This window comes from Sebastes umbrosus, chromosome 24 (assembly GCF_015220745.1).
Source record: "Sebastes umbrosus isolate fSebUmb1 chromosome 24, fSebUmb1.pri, whole genome shotgun sequence".
Lineage (NCBI taxonomy): Eukaryota > Metazoa > Chordata > Actinopteri > Perciformes > Sebastidae > Sebastes > Sebastes umbrosus.
Genome location: NC_051292.1, coordinates 14,761,772 through 14,785,221, shown reverse-complemented (window position 1 = coordinate 14,785,221; position 23,450 = coordinate 14,761,772). Strand labels below are relative to the sequence as shown.

The 23,450-nt window shown below is 42.8% G+C and overlaps 1 protein-coding gene and 4 non-coding genes across 7 annotated transcripts in view; all 5 read left to right on the top strand.

The window, feature by feature from the left end:
* The first annotated feature begins 2,525 nt into the window (after positions 1-2,525).
* The window catches only part of LOC119483913 (cilia- and flagella-associated protein 47-like), a 66,345-nt gene continuing 45,420 nt past the window's right edge, over positions 2,526-23,450 (top strand). The window contains exons 1-25 of one of the 3 annotated variants that reach the window (XM_037762401.1): positions 2,526-2,839; positions 4,847-5,004; positions 5,111-5,226; positions 5,615-5,753; positions 5,891-5,975; positions 6,082-6,222; positions 6,418-6,587; positions 6,984-7,090; positions 7,352-7,581; positions 7,677-7,884; positions 8,419-8,650; positions 8,990-9,142; positions 9,235-9,433; positions 9,517-9,604; positions 9,728-9,944; positions 10,020-10,264; positions 10,395-10,525; positions 12,725-12,847; positions 12,944-13,075; positions 13,198-13,275; positions 20,451-20,598; positions 20,720-20,799; positions 22,054-22,258; positions 22,477-22,562; positions 22,985-23,201. In XM_037762401.1, coding sequence (XP_037618329.1) covers positions 2,696-2,839; positions 4,847-5,004; positions 5,111-5,226; positions 5,615-5,753; positions 5,891-5,975; positions 6,082-6,222; positions 6,418-6,587; positions 6,984-7,090; positions 7,352-7,581; positions 7,677-7,884; positions 8,419-8,650; positions 8,990-9,142; positions 9,235-9,433; positions 9,517-9,604; positions 9,728-9,944; positions 10,020-10,264; positions 10,395-10,525; positions 12,725-12,847; positions 12,944-13,075; positions 13,198-13,275; positions 20,451-20,598; positions 20,720-20,799; positions 22,054-22,258; positions 22,477-22,562; positions 22,985-23,201 — 3,832 coding nt within the window. In that variant the 5' untranslated portion in view covers positions 2,526-2,695. Of the gene's footprint in view, positions 2,840-4,846; positions 5,005-5,110; positions 5,227-5,614; positions 5,754-5,890; positions 5,976-6,081; positions 6,223-6,417; positions 6,588-6,983; positions 7,091-7,351; positions 7,582-7,676; positions 7,885-8,418; positions 8,651-8,989; positions 9,143-9,234; positions 9,434-9,516; positions 9,605-9,727; positions 9,945-10,019; positions 10,265-10,394; positions 10,526-12,724; positions 12,848-12,943; positions 13,076-13,197; positions 13,276-20,450; positions 20,599-20,719; positions 20,800-22,053; positions 22,259-22,476; positions 22,563-22,984; positions 23,202-23,450 lie in introns of those variants that run through there. The other 2 variants (XM_037762400.1, XM_037762402.1) reach the window with 2 other exon arrangements.
* On the top strand, positions 14,139-14,220 carry trnas-gcu. The gene has a single exon. It is a non-coding gene; the product is annotated as a tRNA-Ser (tRNA).
* trnas-gcu lies at positions 14,958-15,039 on the top strand. Its single transcript has one exon. It is a non-coding gene; the product is annotated as a tRNA-Ser (tRNA).
* On the top strand, positions 15,784-15,865 carry trnas-gcu. The gene has a single exon. It is a non-coding gene; the product is annotated as a tRNA-Ser (tRNA).
* Positions 18,376-18,457, top strand: trnas-gcu. The gene has a single exon. It is a non-coding gene; the product is annotated as a tRNA-Ser (tRNA).

Genomic DNA, 23,450 nt, shown 5'->3' with positions numbered 1-23,450 from the left:
TGCAGCATTCTGGATCAACTGGAGAGTCTTAAGAGACTTATTGGAGCAGCCTGATAATAAGGAATTGCAGTAATCGAGTCTAGAGGTAACAAATGCATGGACTAATTTTTCTGCATCATTTTGACACAGGATGTGCCTGATCTTCGCAATGTTACGTAGATGAAAGAAGGCAGTCCGTGAGGTTTGTTTTATGTGAGAGTTAAAGGACATATCCTGGTCGAAGACAACTCCCAGATTCCTTACGGTGGTGCTGGAGGCCAGGGCAATGCCATCTAAAGTAACTATATCATTAGATAATTTGTTTCGGAGGTGCTCAGGGCCTAGTACAATAACTTCAGTTTTGTCTGAGTTTAACATCAGGAAATTGCAGGTCATCCAGGTTTTTATGTCCTTAAGGCATGCTTGAAGTTTAGTTAACTGGTTTGTTTCGTCTGGCTTGACTGATAGATATAATTGGGTATCATCTGCATAACAATGAAAGTTTATGGAGTGTTTTCTAATAACATTGCCTAAGGGAAGCATATATAAGGTAAATAGAATTGGTCCAAGTACAGAACCCTGTGGAACTCTGTGACTAACTTTGGTGTACATGGAGGACTCATCGTTGACATGTACAAACTGAGATCGATCTGATAAATAGGATTTAAACCAACTTAGTGCAGTTCCTTTAATGCCAATTAAATGTTCCAGTCTTTGTAATAGGATGTCATGGTCAATGGTGTCGAAAGCAGCACTGAGATCTAGCAAGACAAGTACAGAGACAAGTCCTTTGTCCGATGCCATTAGAAGGTCATTTGTAATTTTCACTAGTGCTGTCTCTGTGCTATGGTGCACTCTAAATCCTGACTGATAATCTTCGAATAAATGATTGTTCTGTAGAAAGTCACACAGCTGACTGGCAACTACTTTCTCGAGTATTTTGGAGGTAAAGGGAAGGTTAGATATAGGTCTATAGTTGGCTAGGACCTCTGGATCAAGAGTGGGCTTTTTAAGAAGAGGTTTAATTACAGCTACTTTAAAGGACTGTGGTACATAGCCTGTTAGTAAAGACACATTGATCATATCCAGTAAAGAGGTGCTAACTAGAGGTAAAACTTCTTTAAGCAGTCTAGTTGGAATAGGGTCTAGGAGACAGGTAGATGATTTAGATGAGGAGATCAGTGAGGTTAATTTGTGGAGATCGATAGGAGAAAAGCAGTCTAAATATATATCAGGTTGTACAGCTGTTTCTAAGGTTCCTAAGTTTGAGGATAAGTTGGTACCAGTTGACGGTAGGAGGTGATTAATTTTGTCTCTAATAGTTATGATTTTATCATTAAAGAAACTCATGAAGTCACTACTACTGAGGGTTGTAGGAATACATGGCTCAATAGAGCTGTGACTTTCTGTCAGCCTGGCTACAGTGCTGAATAGAAACCTGGGGTTGTTCTTATTTTTCTCTATTAATGAGTAATGGGCTGCTCTGGCATCACAGAGAGCCTTCCTATATGTTTTAAGACTATCTTGCCAGACTAAATGAGATTCTTCCTGTTTGGTGGAACGCCATATCCTATGTGAATCCACCCACCTTTCATTATTTATTCACCTGTAATTTCTTTTTTATGTTTTTTTTATTTCTTTCATTATTTATTCACCTGTAATTTCCTTTTTATTCATTTTTTAAATGTTTTATTTAGTGGGATATATTCTTCAAGATCATATTAAATCATACTAATAATCATATCATAAATGTCACCCTATGTGAATAGAGGACAGGCCTATTGCGCACGGGAACGTATTTTCAAAACGAATCGTCTGTGACATGCAGAGTTTCACATGTGAAAACAACAGCTCAAATATGCTGCCAAGAACAGAGAATGACTCTTTTTAAATGAATTGACATGTTGGAGATCCGATGGTCACCATGTTTCCCATGCGTAATAAGGCGCGACTTCATTTGTCATCATAATAATCAATACAATAACCACCCGCAGTTAAATTTATTTATTTAAAAAGGATCCCCATTAGCTGATACCAATGGCACCAGCTAGTCTTCCTGGGGTCCGAAATCAAGTACATTAATTTATCACATACATACTATATATAACATCATATTTGTGTTACAATAATAACATTCAAATTTTCAAACATATATAAATTTCACATTCACATACACATACATATATATTTTCATTCATTTTCACATTCACATATATATATATATATATATATATATATATATATATAATTACTTAAAGTTAGTACAGAAGATGAGATAGATTGGAGTTAACTACCCGTGTAGTAAATGATTCTGATGCACCATGGGGAAAAACGCTGAGAAAGAAGCGGTGACAAATTGAGAAATGACTTATTTTTAGAAAACATCTCATCTTTTTGAATAATGATACTTATGGTATCAAGAACATTAAATTCCTGCGAAATAAACGAGATAATTTGGTTCTGTTTGAAGGTTTACTGTTCAGTGTCAACAGCTGCCCCGCCCGCCTGGACTGCCCCAGGTTGTAAAACGAGCAGAGTCAGCCTCGTCGCTTAGAAACCACCTGAGCCTCTCTAACATCAGGGTAGCAACGGTAAAGTTCACTATCGGTATGCGAGGCAGCAAGTAGACAACATTGTGGTAATTATTGTACATGCCAGCTCCGTTATAAAGAAGAACAGTATATTAAGTCGATGGTAGTAACTAGAGAGTCCTGTCATGGCTGGAAGGTGCATCCGAGTCGAGCCGCAGTCAGTCGAGTTCACCGATGTGAAGGTGGGACAACTCTACCAGACCACCGTCACTGTGACTAATGATGGGACAGCTCCGAGGACAATACTGATGAGAAAGCCTGCTCTAAAGGTAAACTTTATTTAACCAACTAACAAGAAGAATTCAACAAGAAAAATCACCAACTACCAATTTGGCGTTAACGCTGCTAAACTGCTCTCTAGCTAAGCTAATGCTAGGTAGCTAATTGACGCACTTAGCTAGCTAGCTAACACCTCGTGCTAGAAATGATGCTAGCTAGCTAATTGACGCACTTAGCGTTAGCTAGCTAACTTTAATTAAGCTAACTTAGCTTAATTAAAGTTAGCTAGCTAACTTTAATGACTCTAAATATGGACCAACTCCTCCCTCCTTCCTTCCTTCCTTCCTTCCTTCCTTCCTTCATACCTACCTACCTTTCTTCCTCCCTCCCTGCCTGCCTACCTTCCTACCTACCCTCCTTACTTCCTACCTACCTACCTACCTTCCTACCTACCTTCTCTCCTTCCTTCCTACCTCCCTCCCTCCCTCTCTTCTTGCCTACCTACCCTCCTTCCTTCCTACCTACCTACCTACCTACCTACCCTCCTTCCTTCCTTCCTACCTACCTACCTACCTTCCTATCTACCTTCCTGCCTTCCTTCATACCTACCTACCTTCCTTCCTACCTACCTACCTTCCTACCTTCCTTCATTCCTTCCTTCAGCCCTACCTACCTACCTACCTTCCTTCCTTCAGTCCTACCTACCTACCTACCTTCCTTCCTACCTTCCTTCAGTCCTACCTACCTACCCTCCTTCCTTCCTCCCTACCTTCCTTCCTGCCTTCCTTCCTTCCTACCTACCTACCTACCTACCTTCCTCCCTACCTACTTACCTTCCTACCTTCCTTCCTTCCTTCAATCCTACCTACCTACCTTCCTTCCTTCAGCCCTACCTACCTACCTTCCTTCCTTCCTTCCTTCAGTCCTACCTACCTACCTACCTTCCTTCCTACCTTCCTTCAGTCCTACCTTCCTTCAGTCCTACCTACCTACCTTCCTTCCTACCTTCCTTCAGTCCTACCTACCCTCCTTCCTTCCTCCCTACCTACCTACCTTCCTTCCTTCCTTCCTTCCTACCTACCTACCTTCCTTCCTACCTACTTACCTTCCTACCTTCCTTCCTTCCTTCAGTCCTACCTACCTACCTACCTACCTTCTTTCCTTCCTTCCTTCAGTCCTACCTACCTACCTATCTACGGGCATGTCATAGCTAGCAACATTTTGTGAAACAGACATTGCTATTATTCATTTGTTAAACATTTATTTTACCAGTATAGTACTTTATTCTTTTTCTCCTTTTTTAGAGAGTTGTCAATGTTTCAGAGAGACTAATTGGTGTATTGGTGTGTTCGAAAGGTAAAGGAAACCCTGAGGTGTTTCTTTAACCAACTAACAAGAATAATTCAAGTATAAAAATGACGAACTACGAATTTGGCGTTAACGCGAGCTAAGCTGCTCTCTAGCTAACACCTCGTGCAAGAAAATATGCTAGGTAGCTAATTGACGCACTTAGCTAGCTAACTTTAATTACTCTAAATATGGACCAAGTCCAGTATTATCTATCTATCTATCTATCTATCTATCTATCTATCTATCTATCTATCTATCTATCTATCTATCTATCTATCTATCTATCCATCTATCCATCCATCCATCTATCCAACCATCCATCCATCCATCCATCCATCCATCCATCCATCCATCATTATCAATGGGCATGTCATAGCTAGCAACATTTTGTGAAACAGACACTGTGCTATTATTCATTTGTTAAACATTTATTTTACCAGTGTAGTACTTTATTCTTTTTCTCCTTTTTTAGAGAGTTGTCAATGTTTCAGAGAGACTAATTGGTGTGTTTGTTCTACTCTAAAGTTGTCCCTCCATTAACTCTTTCTGCCTTATCTGAAAATACTGTATTATCTCTTAAAATGTGTCTCTAAATGTTTGCTATTTAATCAAAAGGTACCACCAAAGTGGTTCTTTCTATACATTTGATTGCTGCTATTTTCTCTTTCTCTTTTTCTTTTTCTTTTTCTTCTTCTTTTGTTGTGCAGTTGTTCAAGTTGACAGCATCGAGCTCATCCAAGGTGGTGGCTCCAGGTCTGTCTGTAAGCGGCCTGCTGGAGTTTACTCCAGAGGAAGAGGAGGAGGTCAGAGACTGCCTTCTAATTCATGTAGATAATGAAGGGGCCATCAAAATCCCACTGCTCGGGTAAGCAGATATAAAGATATTTAGAACCAAACACATTGCTTGTGACATTTGTGGATGTCCATGCATACGTCTTCTCAACTCTGTCGTTCTTTATATGCTCCTCTAGGTTTCCCAGGGCTTGCTCCTTCCTAACTGACTCAGTACTAGACTTTGGGTATGTTGCAGCAAGCAGTCAGATGATCAGCAAACGCCACCATATAACCAATCAGGGATCAGCACCAGGTAAATTAAGCATGTCTTTCTTGGCCTGGATGGGAAACCTGAGAACACTCAGATGATGAACAGTATATAATAGTTTATAACACTAAAACATGCTCAGTGAAGTTTTTTTTAGACAGTATACTACTAATTAAAATACAGTTTGACTACAGTAGTAGTTACAATAGAAAACAAGAAACAAACAAGACTATAATACTTTGATTAAAGCTACAGATCTGTTGCTTCTTGCAAGTGACCCCATCCCTCCCCCTTTCCTCATTTACAACACTAATAGTCAACATTATAAAAACAGAATAGTGATAGTCGATTTGTAAAGATATAAATCCTAGGGACTGTTTACTAAATTCCCACCATGATAATACTCATATGTATTTGTGTGTGTGCATTGAAGGTGTGTTCCAGGTGCAGTACAATGGAGACCCCTCAGTCACACTGTCACCCTGCAGTGGAGTCATAGCAGCTGGCGCCACCCAGTGGCTCAAAGTGGAACTGTGCACAGACAGACCCAGACACATTGATGAGAAGGCTTTGTAAGAAAGACTTTACAACAAGATAACTTTGAACACAGCTTTTCAATTTTTATAAAAGTTGGTTTCTAAGTAACTTAGTCATGTTTTTGAGTAACAGATGTGCACTCTACCTGAACCTCTCCCTCCTTTTGTCCCAGGTTGAAACTCCAGAATCGCTCTGCTGTAGTTCTCAGTATAAAGGCTGAGGTGGTGGACCAGCGCCTTGAGGTTTTTGACCTGCAGGTAATTCAGTGGTCCAAGTGGAATAGTACTTAATGGTGATACTCCATTTATCTTTATTGCATTATTTCTGTTGCTGAATGTAACACAACTCTGTGCTGTTTTACAGGGCGCGCCACTGTCCTGTCTGTGGTTTGGACCCGTATACTTCGGGACGTCCCGTTTGGAGAATGTGGTTCTGAGAAACAATGCACCCCAGGCATGTGACTGGGTCTGCCTGCTCCAGGATACTGCTGCTGGCACTGAGGTGGTGAGTAAGGCCCTCAGGCACAGCTGCTATGCAGATAGGCATAGTTGTGTTTAAACAAGGACATGTTTAGGTAAAGATACAGACAGGTTAATAGAAAGTAAAAACAAGGCTGTAGTTTGGTTGGAAGATGGGTTGGAAGCCAGTTGTACTGAACTGAAACTGAAACGAGACTTTATGACTGTGATGTCTGTGTAGGGAACAGACCTCCAGAAGAGCACAGACGCCACCCTGCTGGAAGGAATGGAGAGGTACAGCCCAGGCACCCAGGACGTCTCTCAGGTCTTGGGGTGTGTTCCCAAACAGGGTCGACTTGGACCTTACGACAAAACAACAGTGGCTGTGTGCTTCACCCCTATTACCAAGAGGTAAATTGTGTGTGAATGTGCATGAAAACAAAAAAAACATACATTTCTGAATTTAATGCCAAAGAGTAAAACATACCCAATGGCCTAAACATTAAAACTGCTTCTTAGAAATGTCAATATAGTAATGTGTTATAAAACAGGTGTCGGTTAAACGTCCTCTAGAGCCAATACAAAGCTAAAAGTCATAGGCAGAGAGGGGGACAAAAAAAAAGCAAATGTGATACCACTGTCGGTGAGGGGGGAAAAGGGGTTACTCCCCGTCAGGGAATCGAACCCCGGTCTCCCGCATGAAAGGTGAAATACTCACCACTATACTAATGTGGAGCATATAAGGGAAAAGGAGGAAGAGCTTGTTTTTAACCCTACGACTACAACATGACACCATATCTCTTTCAGTACAAGTGAAGAGAAGAAGCGTGATTACTCAGCCAGACGGCAAGACTACTGTCTTTTCCTGCTATTTGAGTCAGTGGGAATCAGATATGGCTTCACACACCATAACGGTACTCACAACACACACACACACACACACACACACACACACACACACACTCACACTCTCTCATGTCGCATTGCATACTACAATCCAACAAGTCGTGGCTACTGTATGTAACACACTGACTATGGATGAGAACCTCATACAACCCCACTTCAAAATCACCTGAACTATCCCTTTAATGAGCTGAAAATTCATTGATTAATTAACTGATAATTAGATCACATTGATATTTTGATTAAAAGAGTCTTTTTCTTCGTCTCTCTAGGTAACAGCAGTGTTGAGCTGGCGGTGACAGGCTCTGGACTGCCTGTGTCTCTGGTGCCTAGTCCCTCTCACAGATTTGACTTCCTCACCTGTGCGACAGGCCGACGTGTGGACCTGCTGTGTGTGCTGCAGAACCTCTGCCCTCAACTTCCTGTCAACTTCCGCTTCCGCAAGTTAGCACATTTCACCACCAAGCCCTCCACTGGCACAATTGCCCCTGGGCAATGCCAGGTAAGGATGGAGATTGATTCAGTTATTTAATAATTTATACATCCAAGCAGAGCAGTGATTGTGGGATCTTTTTTTCTCTCTGTTGCATTCCTCAGGATGTAGTTTTGTCTTTCACTGCACGGCAGCAAGGGAGCTTCCAGGTGTGTCAGAAGCTGGATGTCTTGGGTCATGTTGCTCAGAGGGTTGGCAGCACCGCTGAAGGTGTTACTGGACTCAAGCTTCACAGCTTCCACACCCTCACTCTACACCTGTCTGCTGTCTGCCGCAGCGACACCGCACACCCCGTGCTTAAACTAAATCCTGGTAAATATTGAAGGATAAATCCCACGAAAAGACAGAAACCAACTATACGTCTGTCTCTCAAGACTTTGACTTCCCTACCCTGTCTGTGACTTTAAAACAGCGCGGAAAAAAAACGAAATTTCCTAAAACAGCTGACCACTATCTTTTATTAACATTACTTGAACAGGAGAAAATAATGCATTTTTAAGGGACTATTTTCAGCGGCGGATTAATCCACATTTGGTGCTCTAGTGAGTATTTACAGCAGCAGTATGGTGTATGAAGGCCTGAGTCAAAATGAACTACGTGTGTTCATGGTATTGAAGGAGCATGTCACCCAGTGCAACAGTGTGGCCAGCAATGCAGTTCTACGGCACATCGGAAGAACATATATCAGGCTTTGATACACACATAATACTTGTTAGAAAGATATATTCATTGTTGGTTTTGGTCTTCTCATGGGATTTGTTGACAAGAAAAATATGTCTATAAAAAACATCATCAGACTGTAGATGATTTTGATAACCTGTCCTGTTCTAATTGGTTGTGTCCCAGGCATCACTCCAGCAGTGACCAATCCAACCGGATCCCTGACTCACGTCCGGTCCAGTGAGCTAGCACGCTGTCGCGAGATGGTGCGTGCTGCTGTCCTCAGCGCCGACAAAACGCGACTCCACGAGCATCGCAGGGAGAGGAGTCAGAACGCGGAGGAGGAGGAGGAGTTCCTGGCTTTTCCTAACGACCGAGCCACGAGCATCAGGCCTGCCTCTGCACACAGACAGTACAGGTAGGGGTTAAAGGGAGACACTGCAGGCAGAAACAGTTTTTCACCGATTTTGGGCTATTTTGCTTCCATAACGTGTCTTCTTTCAGACTAGTGGAAAGAAAACATCCAAAATACACATTTAGGTGTTTTAGGTGTCAAGAAATTGACATTTTGTTGTTGTGTTAAAAACTGTTAAAGATTTCGCAGTTACTGAACGGTTCCTGTTATTTTATTTTATTATTGTATTCTTTTATTCTACTTTGTGCAAGTACATTGAGAGAGCTGCATAAAAAACGGAGTCAAATTCCATGTTGTTGGCGAAATAAACCTGATTCTGATTCTGGTCTTTATTGTGTTCAGGACCATCTTCACTGGTGTACGCCGCTATCGCTATGTGGACACCAGCTACGCCTTCACTGAGGAAGAGGAGGAACAGAGACGGCAGAATCTACAGATTTACTCAGACTTCATCGAACAGCTCAGACAAACACGCCTGCAGAAGATCAAGGACAGGTCGGCTTTCTTATGGATTTTCGGATTGTTGACATAAAGGCCCGTCTCAAGCTTTTTTGTCACACAGTTACACCTTTGTTTTTGGTTGATAGGCAGCAGGAAATAGTGGAGGACGATGTGGATATTGGGATTGTTCCTTCTCAAGGGCTTGTTCCACCTGCACTCTGCATCAGTGACCTGGAGAGCAGTAAGATCTCAGAGACCAAACCGAGCTACAGCTGTGCTTCCGAAGCAGCCAAACGGAGCTGCCCCCAAGACATGACATCCATCACCCGGCAGGTTAACAGTCAGGTCAGATTAAAAGTGGTCAGATCAGTTAACTATTACACAGAGGAAAGTTTTCTTTTTTAGCTGTCTCTGTGTATTCTCCCTAGGTAATGAGTGCAGTTCCCACTAGCAGCCAGGAGGTGGCAGACTGCACCAGGACTCTGACAGCTCAGGAGCTCTACCAAGTTGTCATAGGTTAGAGATTCAACTCAGAAGGGCAACACTCACTGTTTCTAATAACAGTGTCATACATAAGTGAAGAAGAATTGTTTTAAATGTTGAAAAATGTAAAAAAAAAAAAAAATCTTTCCTCATTAGGTCCCGTGTTAGTGGACTTTGGCGAGGTATGTGTGCAGTCGGTGTGTGTTCAGAAGCTGGAGCTGGTCAATCATCTGTCGGTGTTTGTCTGGGTGCAGCTGGAGGTGGATTGCCCTGAGCTGCAGGGCTCCTCACCCCTCTCCCACGTCCTGCCACCCCGCTCCCTCAGCACCCTGCCGCTGACATTCCAAAGCAAAAAGCAGGGTCCCTTCTACAGGTCAGTAGAGGAAGCAGCTCACACTTTTATTATATATTTTAAATCAATTATTGCAGTTCAACTTCTTTCCTCCAGACCTGTGTCCTACTCTGTGAACCAGCAACACCCGGGTCAGATAGTGGTCCAGGCCCAGGTCGTCCCCTTGGCTCTGGAGCTGTCCACCACCCAGCTGGTGCTCTGCCCCACCCACACTCTGCTCGCCCAGTCAGGATACAGGAGCTCAGTTACCCTTCGAAACCAGCGCAACCACGCTGCAGAGTTCACATGGAGACCATTAGTCACAGAGAAAGGCATCCTGTTCTCTGTTCGACCAGCTACAGGTGCTAAAAGTTTTAGTCTCCCTCCCTTTTGTGATTGTCTTCAAGAAGATTTATTGTTAATACAGACTTTTAATTAATAGTTTTACCTATTTGAGTTAGGGCTAATACAATTAATCTGCCCCCTCCTCAGGTACAGTGGAGCCCTACAGAGAGTTGGACTGTGAGGTAGTGTGGCATCCCTCCTTCGCCTCCCCTCCAGAAGGAGACTTTGACCTCTGTGTCCATGAGGGCAACACACAACGCCTGCACTGTGTCGCTAAGGTCTGGCTCTAGAATAGGGAAGATTACTTTGTATGAACTACTCATATTTACTGCTTTTGCTTTGACCACTTGGGTATGACCGGGGGGTATGTAGGATTTGTGTCAAACCAACTGCATGCCAGCTATGTTTTCAGCAACTACTGTTACTTTCTGCCTTTATTCTAAATTTAGACAAGTCAAGTGATTCCATGTCAGCAATGCTTTTGCTATTGGATGACAAGTGAACTTGGAAAATGCTCACTCACATTTTCATAAAGTTGGACAAACAAATACATAAATGCCTTTTAAGTGTAAAAAAGTAAGTTGGTAAAGAAATATATTATATTAAATAATTAAATCATTTAAGTTTAATTCAAATGTAAGCTCTTTCCTTGGTCAGCTCAGTGTTTATTGAGGTGATATATTTGCCATAATAAACGTGTCAGAACCATGGATAACATCAGCAGAGAGAGGCAGAGACGGAGAGGAAGCGTGCTACCTACTGAGCAAAGACACGTCCAAAAGACATCAATTTAACGTCTCTGTCGACCGTCCAAAAGACCTTGGAGCCAGAATGAAAGTTTTTGCGACGTCTTTTTTAAACGTCTTTTTAACATTCAGCTGTTGATGTCAACCTGAGTTGCACGTCCACAGATGTCCAAAAGGGGTACTAGTCAGATGTCTAGATATTGAACCCATTTTGCACGTCCGCAGACGTCCAAAGAAGCCCCTAACCAGACGTTCAAATATTGAACCCCACTTGCACGTCGACCAGATGTACAAGTGACGTACTGAAACTTATTTTGGAAATCTTGTAATCTAATTAAAGCAGCAGTGGGTAGAAATGGAGCAAATATGATTTAAAAAAAGTTATTTTTATAAAACGGTCACACACGATACTGCATGAGACGGGTAATCTGAAAAAAATCATGTTCCTCTGGTGTCCTCTGGTGTCCTCTGGTGTCCTCCGGTGTCCTCCGGTGTCCTCCGGTGTCCTCCGGTGCTCCCAATGGCATCTGCAGGATTTCACAGATCGGAGGAAAACAACCAATCAGAGCAGATCTAGAGTCTGCCGTCGATGAGAGCCGGCTGTCAATCACTCGCGAACTCCGATCAAACGGTCAAGCTAGGCAGCACTGATCAAATATGAATCAATATTCTGTTACTGTAATGCCTATTTCTCGCCTCAAATGTTTTCAGAAACATATTTACACGTTCAGTGCCATTCTTTGCCCTTCTTTCAATGAAGAAATACTCTCCAGTTCTGATATAACTGATGCTATTGCAGCATCTATGCTAACCTCTTTAGGAGCCGCCATTGTTGTTTCGAACTAACAGTCCTATCCGTGTCATCTCACGCCATGACTCACCGGGTCTCACACACCTAAGCCACGCCAGTAGCTCCTCACAGGACCCTGATCGGTCCGTGATCTGGCGAGCTGGACATAAACACATTACTGGAAGCCTGACAAGATGGATTTTTCGTGTGACATTGCGAGAATCCAGCTGCCTTGCAAGGTGATATCAGATGTGCACTTGAACCATCTGCTGTAATAAGTTTATAGTCTGTTCCTTCACGGAGAAGAATGGCTATAAAAACATCCATAGAAACGTTTCAATTCACTCCTGCGACATTGTTGAAAATCCAGTTCTTTACATTAAACAACCATCAGGGATGTGCCTTGCAACATAAATGAGTGATGTCACCTTGAGATGACTCAAGACAGCTATAATTAATGTTAATAGCAAAAAGATTTTCAAAACATCAGTGATGAATGAAACAAAACAAATTATCAAATAGAAAGAGCCTCTCTCTTAACTCTTTTTTTAACCAATGTTCAGCAATCATAGGAGGCCAAATCCATCAAAGAGGCAGATATCGATTCCTCCTCTGACAGCAGCCTCAGTACACCAACCACAATCCAGCAAAGTGCTGTGTTTTAAGTAAGGCTTGTGACTTTCATGCTTTTTTCAATGGGAACAACTCCCCCCCCCACTCGTACTTGCTGTTCTGTAATCATCATCATTACTATTGCTCTCTTCACTGAGTCGTACACATGCTCCAAATACTGGGGGGCTGTCAAAAGTCGTTTTGTAAAATGTGGGAAATCAGTGACTGGAGTAGAATTAGACGAGGCAGGTTCAGGGAGAGTGGGTAAAATACAAATGTAGGATTGAATTTCACAGAACAATGAATTTTCCTCTCCGTCCTCCTCTCAGGTTGGGTCCACCATTGTCCAGCTGGCAGAGAAACAGGTCACATTTGGATCAGTGCCTCTCAACATGCCTTCTATCAGAACTGCAGTCTTGCACAACACTGGAAAGAACCAAGCCTACTACCAGGTGACCACACAGACACTTGTTTTTGCACAGATACTTACCAAACAAGAAAAATAGCCCGTCCCTCTCTGTCCCGTGCTCTCTGTCTGTCTGTGGCAGGTGCTGGATGTGTGTCCTCTGCCAGGCTTGGTGCTGAGTCCATCTGAGGGCGTAGTGCCAAGTGGGGGGCAGGCTGTGCTCCAGATCCACTTCACCCCCGACTCTGTCATCAAATTTGCCACCAGGGTGGAGGTGAGAGAGCGATAGAAGAGAAGGCTCTATATTTTGATATTCTGATGTTTCGTCTATGTGTGTAAGGAGTAAAGAGATGTATACTAAGCGTGTGTGCGTGTGTGTGTGTGTGTGTGTTACAGATAGCTGTGAGGAACATGAAGTCCATTGAGCTCAGAGTGGGCGGATCAGTGGAGTTTCCAAATGTAGACATCAGTGTGGTGAGTTTCTCTCTGTGTTTTGAGCAAAAGGTAAAGCCGAAAATCTAAAACATGAAAAATCTTGTTCAGCTTTACTCTGCTGATACAAATAATGGGAAGATCAACCACACTGTCGCTTGAATAGTGGAATGGCCTGTGTTCCTTAACATGTTAAAGCCCCCCTCCAGTATATTTACATGATATTTCATATTTATTTGAGTCATTTCATAAACCGATAAATCTGTTTATCTGTCTCTCAGTTTGTCTCTCTAGCTAGTTAGTTAGTTAGGTGTAGTTAGCTAACCTAACTTGTTGCATCAGCTAACTGAGGGTTTCATTTTATTTTTTAGCTTCCTCCACCTTAGTTTAGTGTGTTTATTTTCACAATGGCATTTGTGTGTGCGGTCAAAGGGTGAATCAACACATTGGTTTATACGAAACCATACGCTTACTGTCTCTCTCACTCGCTCTCTTCTCTACCGTCTCCTCCTGCTGGAGATAAATTAACGGAAAGCAGCCGATAATGGAGGTTTGTGGGCCTCTAACAGGTCCGGATGACGACGGGGAGCGACAAAACTTTCAGCTCAAGAGAAAAGTCCCATTAGAGAAATAAAGGAATCACAGTGCAGCCCAGTGTGGTGTCAGAGCTGGAGCTGAGGCGAGAGCAGCTGTAGCTGGTGGACAGTGCACCTCAAAAACGGCGGACCTCAGCAACATGACTATCCGTCCTCCGGTGCGCTGTGGCCGGCGTGTGGCGCAGTGGCTCCTCGGTGTAGCAGCAGTCAGACAGCTGCCTCACCAGGTTGTTAATGCAGCAACAAATTGGTCAAAATTTAAACAGGAATTAAAATTTGAATATAGTGATTGATACTGATTAATCAGCAGACGAGGTGGCCGAGTGGTTAAGGCGATGGACTGCTAATCCATTGTGCTCTGCACGCGTGGGTTCGAATCCCATCCTCGTCGAAGTACTTTAGGGGACGGCTGTAGCTCAGGTAGAGCGGGTTGTCCTTTAACCAAAGGTTAGCGGTTCGATCCCCGGTTCCTACTGTCTGCATGTCCAAGTGTCCTTGATGGAGACACTAAACCCCAAGTTGCTCCCCGGGTGTTTCAAATAACTTAGGATAGGTTAAATGCAGAGGTCAAATAGCATCTATGTACCTGTATGTATATGACAAATATAATTCAGTTTTTTACATTTACATGCACAAAAACTACACTAAAGGAAAGGGGGAAATCAGAATAGGTCCCCTTTAGATGAGCATTTGTTTTCCCTGTAAATCTATCATATAAATCCTTAGCTGTGTGTAGGTGGTCCATTTCTCTAAGAAGGAAAATGTGCATTTCTTTGATAGATGAAGGAAATAGAAATCCTACACCAAAACTGCGCTGCAAAATATCTTACTCTAACATTTATTTTATAGCTCAGGAATCCTGCACCATGCTGTGTGTCGTAGTGCACTGGCCTTGCAGACAGGCATTTAGCTGCAAGCAACGGCTTCATGTAGGTCCTGAAACTGCATTTGAAACGGCGGACCTCAGCAATATGTCTATCCGTCCTCTGTGGCAGGCGTGCGGCGGTGCGGCTCCTCGGTGTAGCAGCAGTCACACGGCCACCCGCCAGGAATATGAAGCAAAAAATGTGTCAAAATTTAAACAGGAATTAAAATTTCAATATACTGATTGATATTGCAGACCCGGCAGACGAGGTGGCCGAGTGGTTAAGGCGATGGACTGCTAATCCATTGTGCTCTGCACGCGTGGGTTCGAATCCCATCCTCGTCGAAGTACTCTAGGGGACGGCTGTAGCTCAGGTAGAGCGGGTTGTCCTTTAACCAAAGGTTAGCGGTTCGATCCCCGGTTCCTACTGTCTTCATGTCCAAGTGTCCTTGATGGAGACACTAAACCCCAAGTTGCTCCCCGGGTGCTTCAAATAACTTAGGATAGGTTAAATGCAGAGGTCAAATAGCATCTATGTACCTGTATGTATATGACAAATATAATTAGTTTTTTACATTTACATGCACAAAAACTACACTAAAGGAAAGGGGGAAATCAGAATAGGTCCTCTTTAGATGAGCATTTGTTTTCCCTGTAAAGCTATCATATAAATCCTTAGCTGTGTGTAGGTGGTCCATTTCTCTAAGAAGGAAAATGTGCATTTCTTTGATAGATGAAGGAAATAGAAATCCTACACCAAAACTGCGCTGCAAAATATCTACCCTAACATTTATTTTATAGCTCAGGAATCCTGCACCACACTGTGTGTCTTTGTGCACTGGCCTTGCAGACAGGCATTTAGCTGCAAGCAGTGGCTTCATGTAGGTCCTGAAACTGCATTTGAAACGGCGGACCTCAGCAACATGTCTATCCGTCCTCTGGTGCGCTGTGGCAGGCGTGCGGCGGTGCGGCTCCTCGGTGTAGCAGCAGTCAGACGGCCGCCCCGCCAAGAATATGCAGCAACAAATTGGTCAAAATTTAAACAGGAATTAAAATGTCTATATACTGATTGATGCTGCAGACCTGGCAGACGAGGTGGCCGAGTGGTTAAGGCGATGGACTGCTAATCCATTGTGCTCTGCACGCGTGGGTTCGAATCCCATCCTCGTCGAAGTCCTTTATGGGACGGCTGTAGCTCAGGTAGAGCGGGTTGTCCTTTAACCAAAGGTTAGCGGTTCGATCCCCGGTTCCTACTGTCTGCATGTCCAAATGTCCTTGAACGAGACACTAAACCCCAAGTTGCTCCCCGGGTGCCTCAAATAACTTAGGATAGGTTAAATGCAGAGGTCAAATTTCATCTATGTACCTGTATGTATATGACAAATATAATTTGTTTTTTACATTTACATGCACAAAAACTACACTAAAGGAAAGGGGACAGTCACAATAGGTCCTCTTTAGATGAGCATTTGTTTTCCCCGTAAATCTATCATATAAATCCTTAGCTGTGTGTAGATGGTCCATTTCTCTAAGAAGGAAAATGTGCATTTCTTTGATAGATGAAGGAAATAGAAATCCTACACCAAAACTGTGCTGCAAAATATCTTGCCCTAACATTTATTTTATATCCTGCACCATGCTGTGTGCCGTAGTGCACTGGCCTTGCAGACAGGAATTTATCTGCAAGCAGCGGCTTCATGTAGGTCCCAAAACCGCATTTCAAACGGCGAACCTCAGCAACATGACTATCCGTCCTCTGGTGCGCTGTGGCCAGCGTGTGGCGCAGCGGCTCCTCGGTGTAGCAGCAGCCAGACGGCCGCCCGCCAGGAATATGCTGCAGCAAATTGGTCAAAATTTAAACAGGAATTAAAGCACAATCAATATAACATAGGGTTTGTTCATCATATTGATTGCACACACAAAGGTTGCCTTTATACTTGATGATGTTAATAATATTAATAACAATAGGAAGAAATTTGATTTGAAGGATCTTTTCACAGAGCTAAAGGAGACTTTACTTAAAGAAAACAAGCAAAAACAGATTTAAAAACAGTAATGAACATAAATGCTGGCTAGAGTGTGGTGATGCTCTCAGGTGGAGGAAAGCACATTTGCTCTTGCATGCATAACTATGAGCTCTGTTTTCTCTGTGTTAAGTTAGAGCACGTTTAATGTCATCCAGTGTTTTTACGGCGTGACGGCAGTTATTTTTATTTACCAGATGTGTTCTGCAGAGTCGTCCAGAAAGCATTAACTCAAATGCAGAGTCGGGGAAATATTCAGAGTCAACAACAGTACAGCAGCATTATACAGAGCATCTAATGATTTTGTTGGTGCACTACAATATTCCCAGCTGCACCGTAGCCAACTTGTTTTTATTTGCCAGTCAGGTTACTACACCAGACTGAGATGTAAAACACAAATACGTTCTCTATCAGGCTGTCAGAACATGACTTCAAACACTGTAATTTTTGTGGTATCAACAATGTCTGTGAAATTCAGTATGTCTCGAAGGAGACACATGTCAAAATATGAATATCAACAATCCAACAAGGATTGTAGGAAAGTAAGACCACATTTAAAGAGGACCTATTTTGCTCATTTTGTGGTGCGTACTTGTATTTAGAGTTTCTACTAGAACATGTTTACATGATTTAATGTTCAAATGTTTTCTTATAGTGGCTGTGTTGCACCATCTCCTTTCATCCTCTGTCTGAAACTCTCTGTTTGAGCTCCGCCCGGGGATTAATAAAGTACTTCTGATTCTAATTCTTTACTTATTAAACAGCGTTTAATTAGGCTTTTTTTTGTAGAACAGCGTCCCCGTTGGCACTTTAGTAACAGTTCAGGCGGAGAGTGGTACTGCAGCACGGAAGACTACAAGAGGCTCCCAAAACAAAACCCCACAAAACAATAATAAATTCAGATGAAGTTCTGTGAGAAGTTGATGAGAGAAAAGCTGCTAAAATCAGGAAGACACCACAGTAACTGTAGAAAGAGCTGTGTTGTGTCGAAGTGGTGTGAAGAGAGAGCAGAGTCACTCTCACCGGACTGCTTTTCCTGTCCGTCCATTTCACATTACAGAGACACACAGTAAAATAACACTTAAACACGTGCTCTGTGGTGGATTATGTGTTTACCGAATTACAGGAGATGCTTGGACAGATTCAGAAAAGATGGTGAATCTAATATGGGTACGCTGTTATTTTCCTTGATTTTTTTTGTGGGGTTCTGCTGATACAGACACCAGCTAAGAGTGAAACTATGCAGCCGGTGAGCAGTTCATGACCTGCTTTAATCGTCTTTTCTACTTCATTTGTTGTTCATTATCACTACAGTTTATTTTTTGACTGCCCACCAGCAGCAAAGTTACAAGTGCCTGCTCCTGTGGGATCCCAGTCTTAAACATCGACGCAACTCAAGGCCCTTATTAAATCTCTGTCATTCTTAAAGTATCGGTACTAATAAAACGGTGTATCGTACTGTTTTTAACTGCAGGGTATCGCCATACCTTTCTAGTATCGGTATACTGTGCAACAATCTGCTCTAACTAGCTTTGTTTGAGGGCGTGCCAAACTAGCCGTTAGACAGGATTTATGCAAATATATTACTTGGTGACATCACCACGTTATGGAAGAAAAGGAGGGCCAGGTATTTTCAGTTAGACTTTGTGATGTAGCAGACGAGGTGGCCGAGTGGTTAAGGCGATGGACTGCTAATCCATTGTGCTCTGCACGCGTGGGTTCGAATCCCATCCTCGTCGAAGTACTTTAGGGAACGGCTGTAGCTCAGGTAGAGCGGGTTGTCCTTTAACCAGAAGGTTCATTCCCCGGTTCTTACTGTCTGTTTGTCCAAGTGTCCTTGATTGAGACACTAAACCCAAAATTGCTCCCTGGATGCTTCAAAACACTTAGGACGGGTTAAATGCAGAGGTCAAATATCATCTATGTACCTGTATGTATATGACAAATGTAATTAAGTTTTTTACATTTACATACACAAAAACGACACTAAAGGAAAGGGGAAAATCAGAATAGGTCCTCTTTAGATAAGCATTTGTTTTCCCTGTAAATCTATCATATAAATCCTTCGCTGTGTGTAGGTGGTCCATTTCTCTAAGAAGGAAAATGTGCATTTCTTTCGTAAGATGAAGGAAATAGAAATCCTACACACATACTGTGCTGCAAAATATCTTACCCTAACATTTATTTTATAGCTCGGGAATTCTGCACCATGCTGTGTGTCTTTGTGCACTGGCCTTGCAGACAGGCATTTAGCTGTAAGTACCAGCTGCACGTAGGTCACAACTTAAACTGTTGTTGTTGTCGTCGCTGCCATAGAGATGTTCATTTCTATGCTTTCTTTTTTTGAGGCCATGTTGCAGGTTGACCTCATCTTGACTTGTGTCATGATTTTTCCAGGTTTTTGTGACTGATACATGTGTATTTTCACTCTCATGTTGCTTTAAAAAAGCATGCAAAATATATAATAATTTCACACCATTCACACAAAACGGCACAATTTTTTATCTGTTCAAAATGTACGTTAAAGGGAGATTTGTCAAGGATTTAATACTCTTATCAACATGGGAGTGGACAAATATGCTGCTTTATGCAAATGTATGTTTATATTTATTATTGGGAATCAACCAACAACACAAAACAATGTCAGATATTGTCCAGAAACCCTCACAGGTACTGCATTTAGCATAAAAAATGATACTCAATCATAACATGGTAAACTGCAGCCCAACAGGCAACAACAGCTGTCAGTGTGTCAGTGTGCTGACTTGACTATGACTTACCCCAAACTGCATGTGATTATCATAAAGTGTGCATGTCTGTAAAGGGGAGACTCGTGGGTACCCATAGAACCCATTTTCATTCACATATCTGGAGGTCAGAGGTCAAGGAACCCCTTTGAAAATGGCCATGCCAGTTTTTCCTCGCCAAAATTTAGCGCTAGTTTGGAGTTTTATTTAGCCTCCTTTGCGACTCCTGGCTTTTGGCTCTCTCACTTGTCAGATCCCACGGGCACATTCAAGAAACTATTGTACATCAACATGCACAGTTTTGGATTTGTGGTGATGGATCCTGGGGTGCCCCGGTTTGAAATGGACTCCTGGATCATATCTGGGGTTTTTATAATTACTAATCTCCACAGAGCTGATAAAACCCTGGCTCATAGATGATGTGGAAAGTGAAAGAATAGTGCAAAAGTGATGGTGTGAGGAAGAAAAGACATCAGACTTTGTGTTAAAATCTAAGTGTGTCTCTCTCTCTTTGGAAACAGCAGAGGTTGCACCTTTGAAAGAAATGAAATGAAGAAGGATATTCTGCTTTTGTGCGACTCCAGTCGTTGAAAGCAGAAAATTATTCTTTCTCTTTCAATCTTATTTGCTGTAGCTGTTAAGGTGCTGGAACCGAGTTTCCTTGGCAGGGCACGCTTCTTAAGCCGCTCTCTGAAACTTCAAGAGTGGAGTTTTTAGATACGTTCTCTCTCTCAAACTTAGTAGATAAAAGGAATACAGACACTTTTCAGCCACTCTTTTTAATCAGCTTGACTCTCAAAAGTTATTTCTCCTTTTCTGTATGACTTTTGTGTTGTTGTTTACCCTGCTGAAATGCTAAAATAGTTGGATAATGAAATGTCTGGGCAAAACAACTGGATTTAATTCATCCCAGGCCTTATAATACATGCAATTTGTCCAGGTTTTGAGATATACAACTTCCAGATGACTTTCTTCCTCTGTTCAGTCCCATTTCCAGTTCTACGGGGTCCATGCTGGTTCTCAGCGAGCGATACCGTTCGCTCTGACAAACCACTCGCCAGCCGCAGCCCGGGTCACCTTCGACCTGTCAGAATACACAGACTTCTCTTTGCACCTCCGTCAGCCCTCAGCAAGTACGTTTTTACACACAAAGTAAAAAGTCTTTATGTGAATTAAATACACAACACATTGTCTTGCGTTTGTCTTGACTTTTGGTCTGTTTTTGTGGTTATATCTGTGCATTTTTATGAGCAGAGAAGGAGCCAGGTGTGAGTGTTGTGGAGGTCCAGGGCAACCAGATTGTGGACTGTTCCCTTGTCTTCTCCCCACCCCAGGTGAGCTTTTGACACAACAACTCCCAGTAGATACAGTATCATGGAGATTGAGTAGACCAAGCTCAAAATGCACATTTAGCATCCATGCATTGACTGTTCTCTAAACCCCTCCTCTGAACAGCGATTGTCCAACCATAGCTTAGCGACTGTTACTAGGCACAGCAGGTCTGTTAAGCCTCGGATGTCTCCACTTGCTGCAGTAGTGTACATGGGACTCTAGTAAGAGAGATACTCAATATACATATAAGTGTGTCGGGTTGTGTCCGTAGAAATAGAATGAAGGAGTAGAACGGACATTCCCATTCAAATCATCGTAGCAGGATGGTCAGAACGGTGGCTATTTGTATGTGTACCGTTGCCATTGTGACTGCCTTTGTAGCGGGCTAATAAATTTAGTATAAACTAAACCAATTTACTGCAAGTCGTGGACTCACTGAGGTGAGGTTTTACAGTAACGACTAAACTAAACTTAATGCTTCATCCACACACTCTTGTCAATGTTAACTTTCTCAACTAACACTCGTGATCCTGGAGAGTGAGTGACAGTATATATTGAGAGAAAATGGTATTTTCTTCGGCCATTGTTAAAAAAGCAAGCCAACAAAACTTGCTAGCCAGCGTTAACTAAGTTTCACACGTCATCACTACAGCAATCAGTGAGAATCCCGTCTACACTGAAGGGTGCACTATCTGTAGTGGCAACACGGCATAGAGAAAAGGACCTGGTACCAAAAGTGAGTCAAGTCAAGTCAAGTCGATCAGAGGCATACCATGCAGTGGAAACACGGCTTATGGTGTAACATCATGACTTTATGAGGATTTTAATCTCTGGATATCAAACCAACACAGCTAAACGCAGCGCAAGTGCCATCTGAGGCGGCAAGTATGACCTTGAATTTACAGCAGCCGATAATCAAACAGTAGCAGGTGGTAGAGATGCTGGAATAAACTTTAATGTCATCTTTATACGATTATAACACATTTTATAAGTGTTGGCAGAGACGGCACAATGCCTTCTCTATTTATATTGAGCCATAATAAGCCATGTGAAATGTGTGTTTATTAGTCTGGGTTGTTTACTGCTGCTGTTGATGCTGCCGGTACACGTGGAATCTTGATTCAAGTTGGCATAATGTGCCGTTTTACATGCAGAATTGAAATGGAGCAAAAAGCTTGACAGGCATAGCAACGGTAACTAAGGCGGGCAGGGCTTAGCGAATGGTCAGTTAAAAAAATATCAATGACTTCCTGCAGGCAGCCAGCTATGATTTTGAGCTGCCACTGATGGTCAACGGAGTGAGATGGCCCACTGCCTCTCTGTCTCCGCTGCCCAACCCGTCCTCCTCTTCCTCCACCACCTCCTCCTCGCTGTCAGCCGGCAGCTGGAAGCATGTCGTCAAACCCCTTCCCCAGTCTGTCACCATGGCGACACAACGGTCACAGCGCATACAGGCCACAGGTGGGGTCATCGATGTGGAGTTAGAGTTGCGTGTGTGTGTGTGTTTGTGTGTTGGTGAGTGATATCTATATTTTAAATACTATTCACTGTATTATTTCTGCTGGAATGAAACTGTAATCACAGCTGAAATACTGTGACATTGTATGTGCAGAACAAATCTCACACATAGGTTCACGTAGAAATGTCTTCTTTCCCTTGCTGTCTTTAAATGTTTTTAGTGCTGTGCGCTCCACTGGAAATGTCCCCCTCTAGCCTAGAGTTCCACATGGATCCCCTGGCACCACAGTCTGACGCTTACACTAAGGTATCAACAAGGTCATACCTACCTCCATTCCCACATTTTTCCTTTCCCCTTTTCAAACTTTCTCTCAACTTTCTGGATCTCCTCATTTTCTCGTCTATCTGTCGTCTTGCACCGTCCTACTGATGAAAAATGTATGTAAAAACAAGCCGTTTTTGGCAGCTGTTGTTGTGACAATAGACCTATACTGTTCCAGCGCTTTGCATTGTGGGATACAGTACTGGTCCGATGCATACTGGAGATTTATTCTGAATTAGTATGACATCCGGGTATCTTTGACATACTGTAGATTTTGCTTTTGTTTGAATACTACATGCTACATTTTGGCCAAATCAGTACATACTACTAGTATAGTATGAGGTTTGGAATGGAGTGTTTCCTCTTCTTGTAGTCCCATTCTGTCTCACTCCTCTCTCCCGCCCCAGACAGTGGAGCTGAACGCAGCGTGTGAAGAGAGTGTGTTTTGGCGTCGGGGTGTCAGGAAACATGTGAACTGGTGGTTTGACTGCAGAGAGATAGTGGAACCGACAGAGCACAGAAGAGAGGAGGAGCTCTGTGTGGTGTCTCCATCATCAGGCAGTCTGGGGCCCGGCCAGTCCATCTGCTTGACGGTCAGCGTCGGCACCGAGGCTATCACAACAGGTGAGAAATGACTGGAAACACACACACAAACACATTCTAATGGATATCTCTCACTGCCTTCCCCTCTCACTCACACATCCAGTCATTGTATACTGTATATAATATCACAATTTATATCAATTGACCCGTTTCTCCTTCACACCCATAAGACTGGAGAAAATGCACAACATATGCCATAGCTTAATAGAGTGTAACATCCCACAAAATATAATTTCACATGGGGCAAAACTAAGATAAAGTAAAGCATAA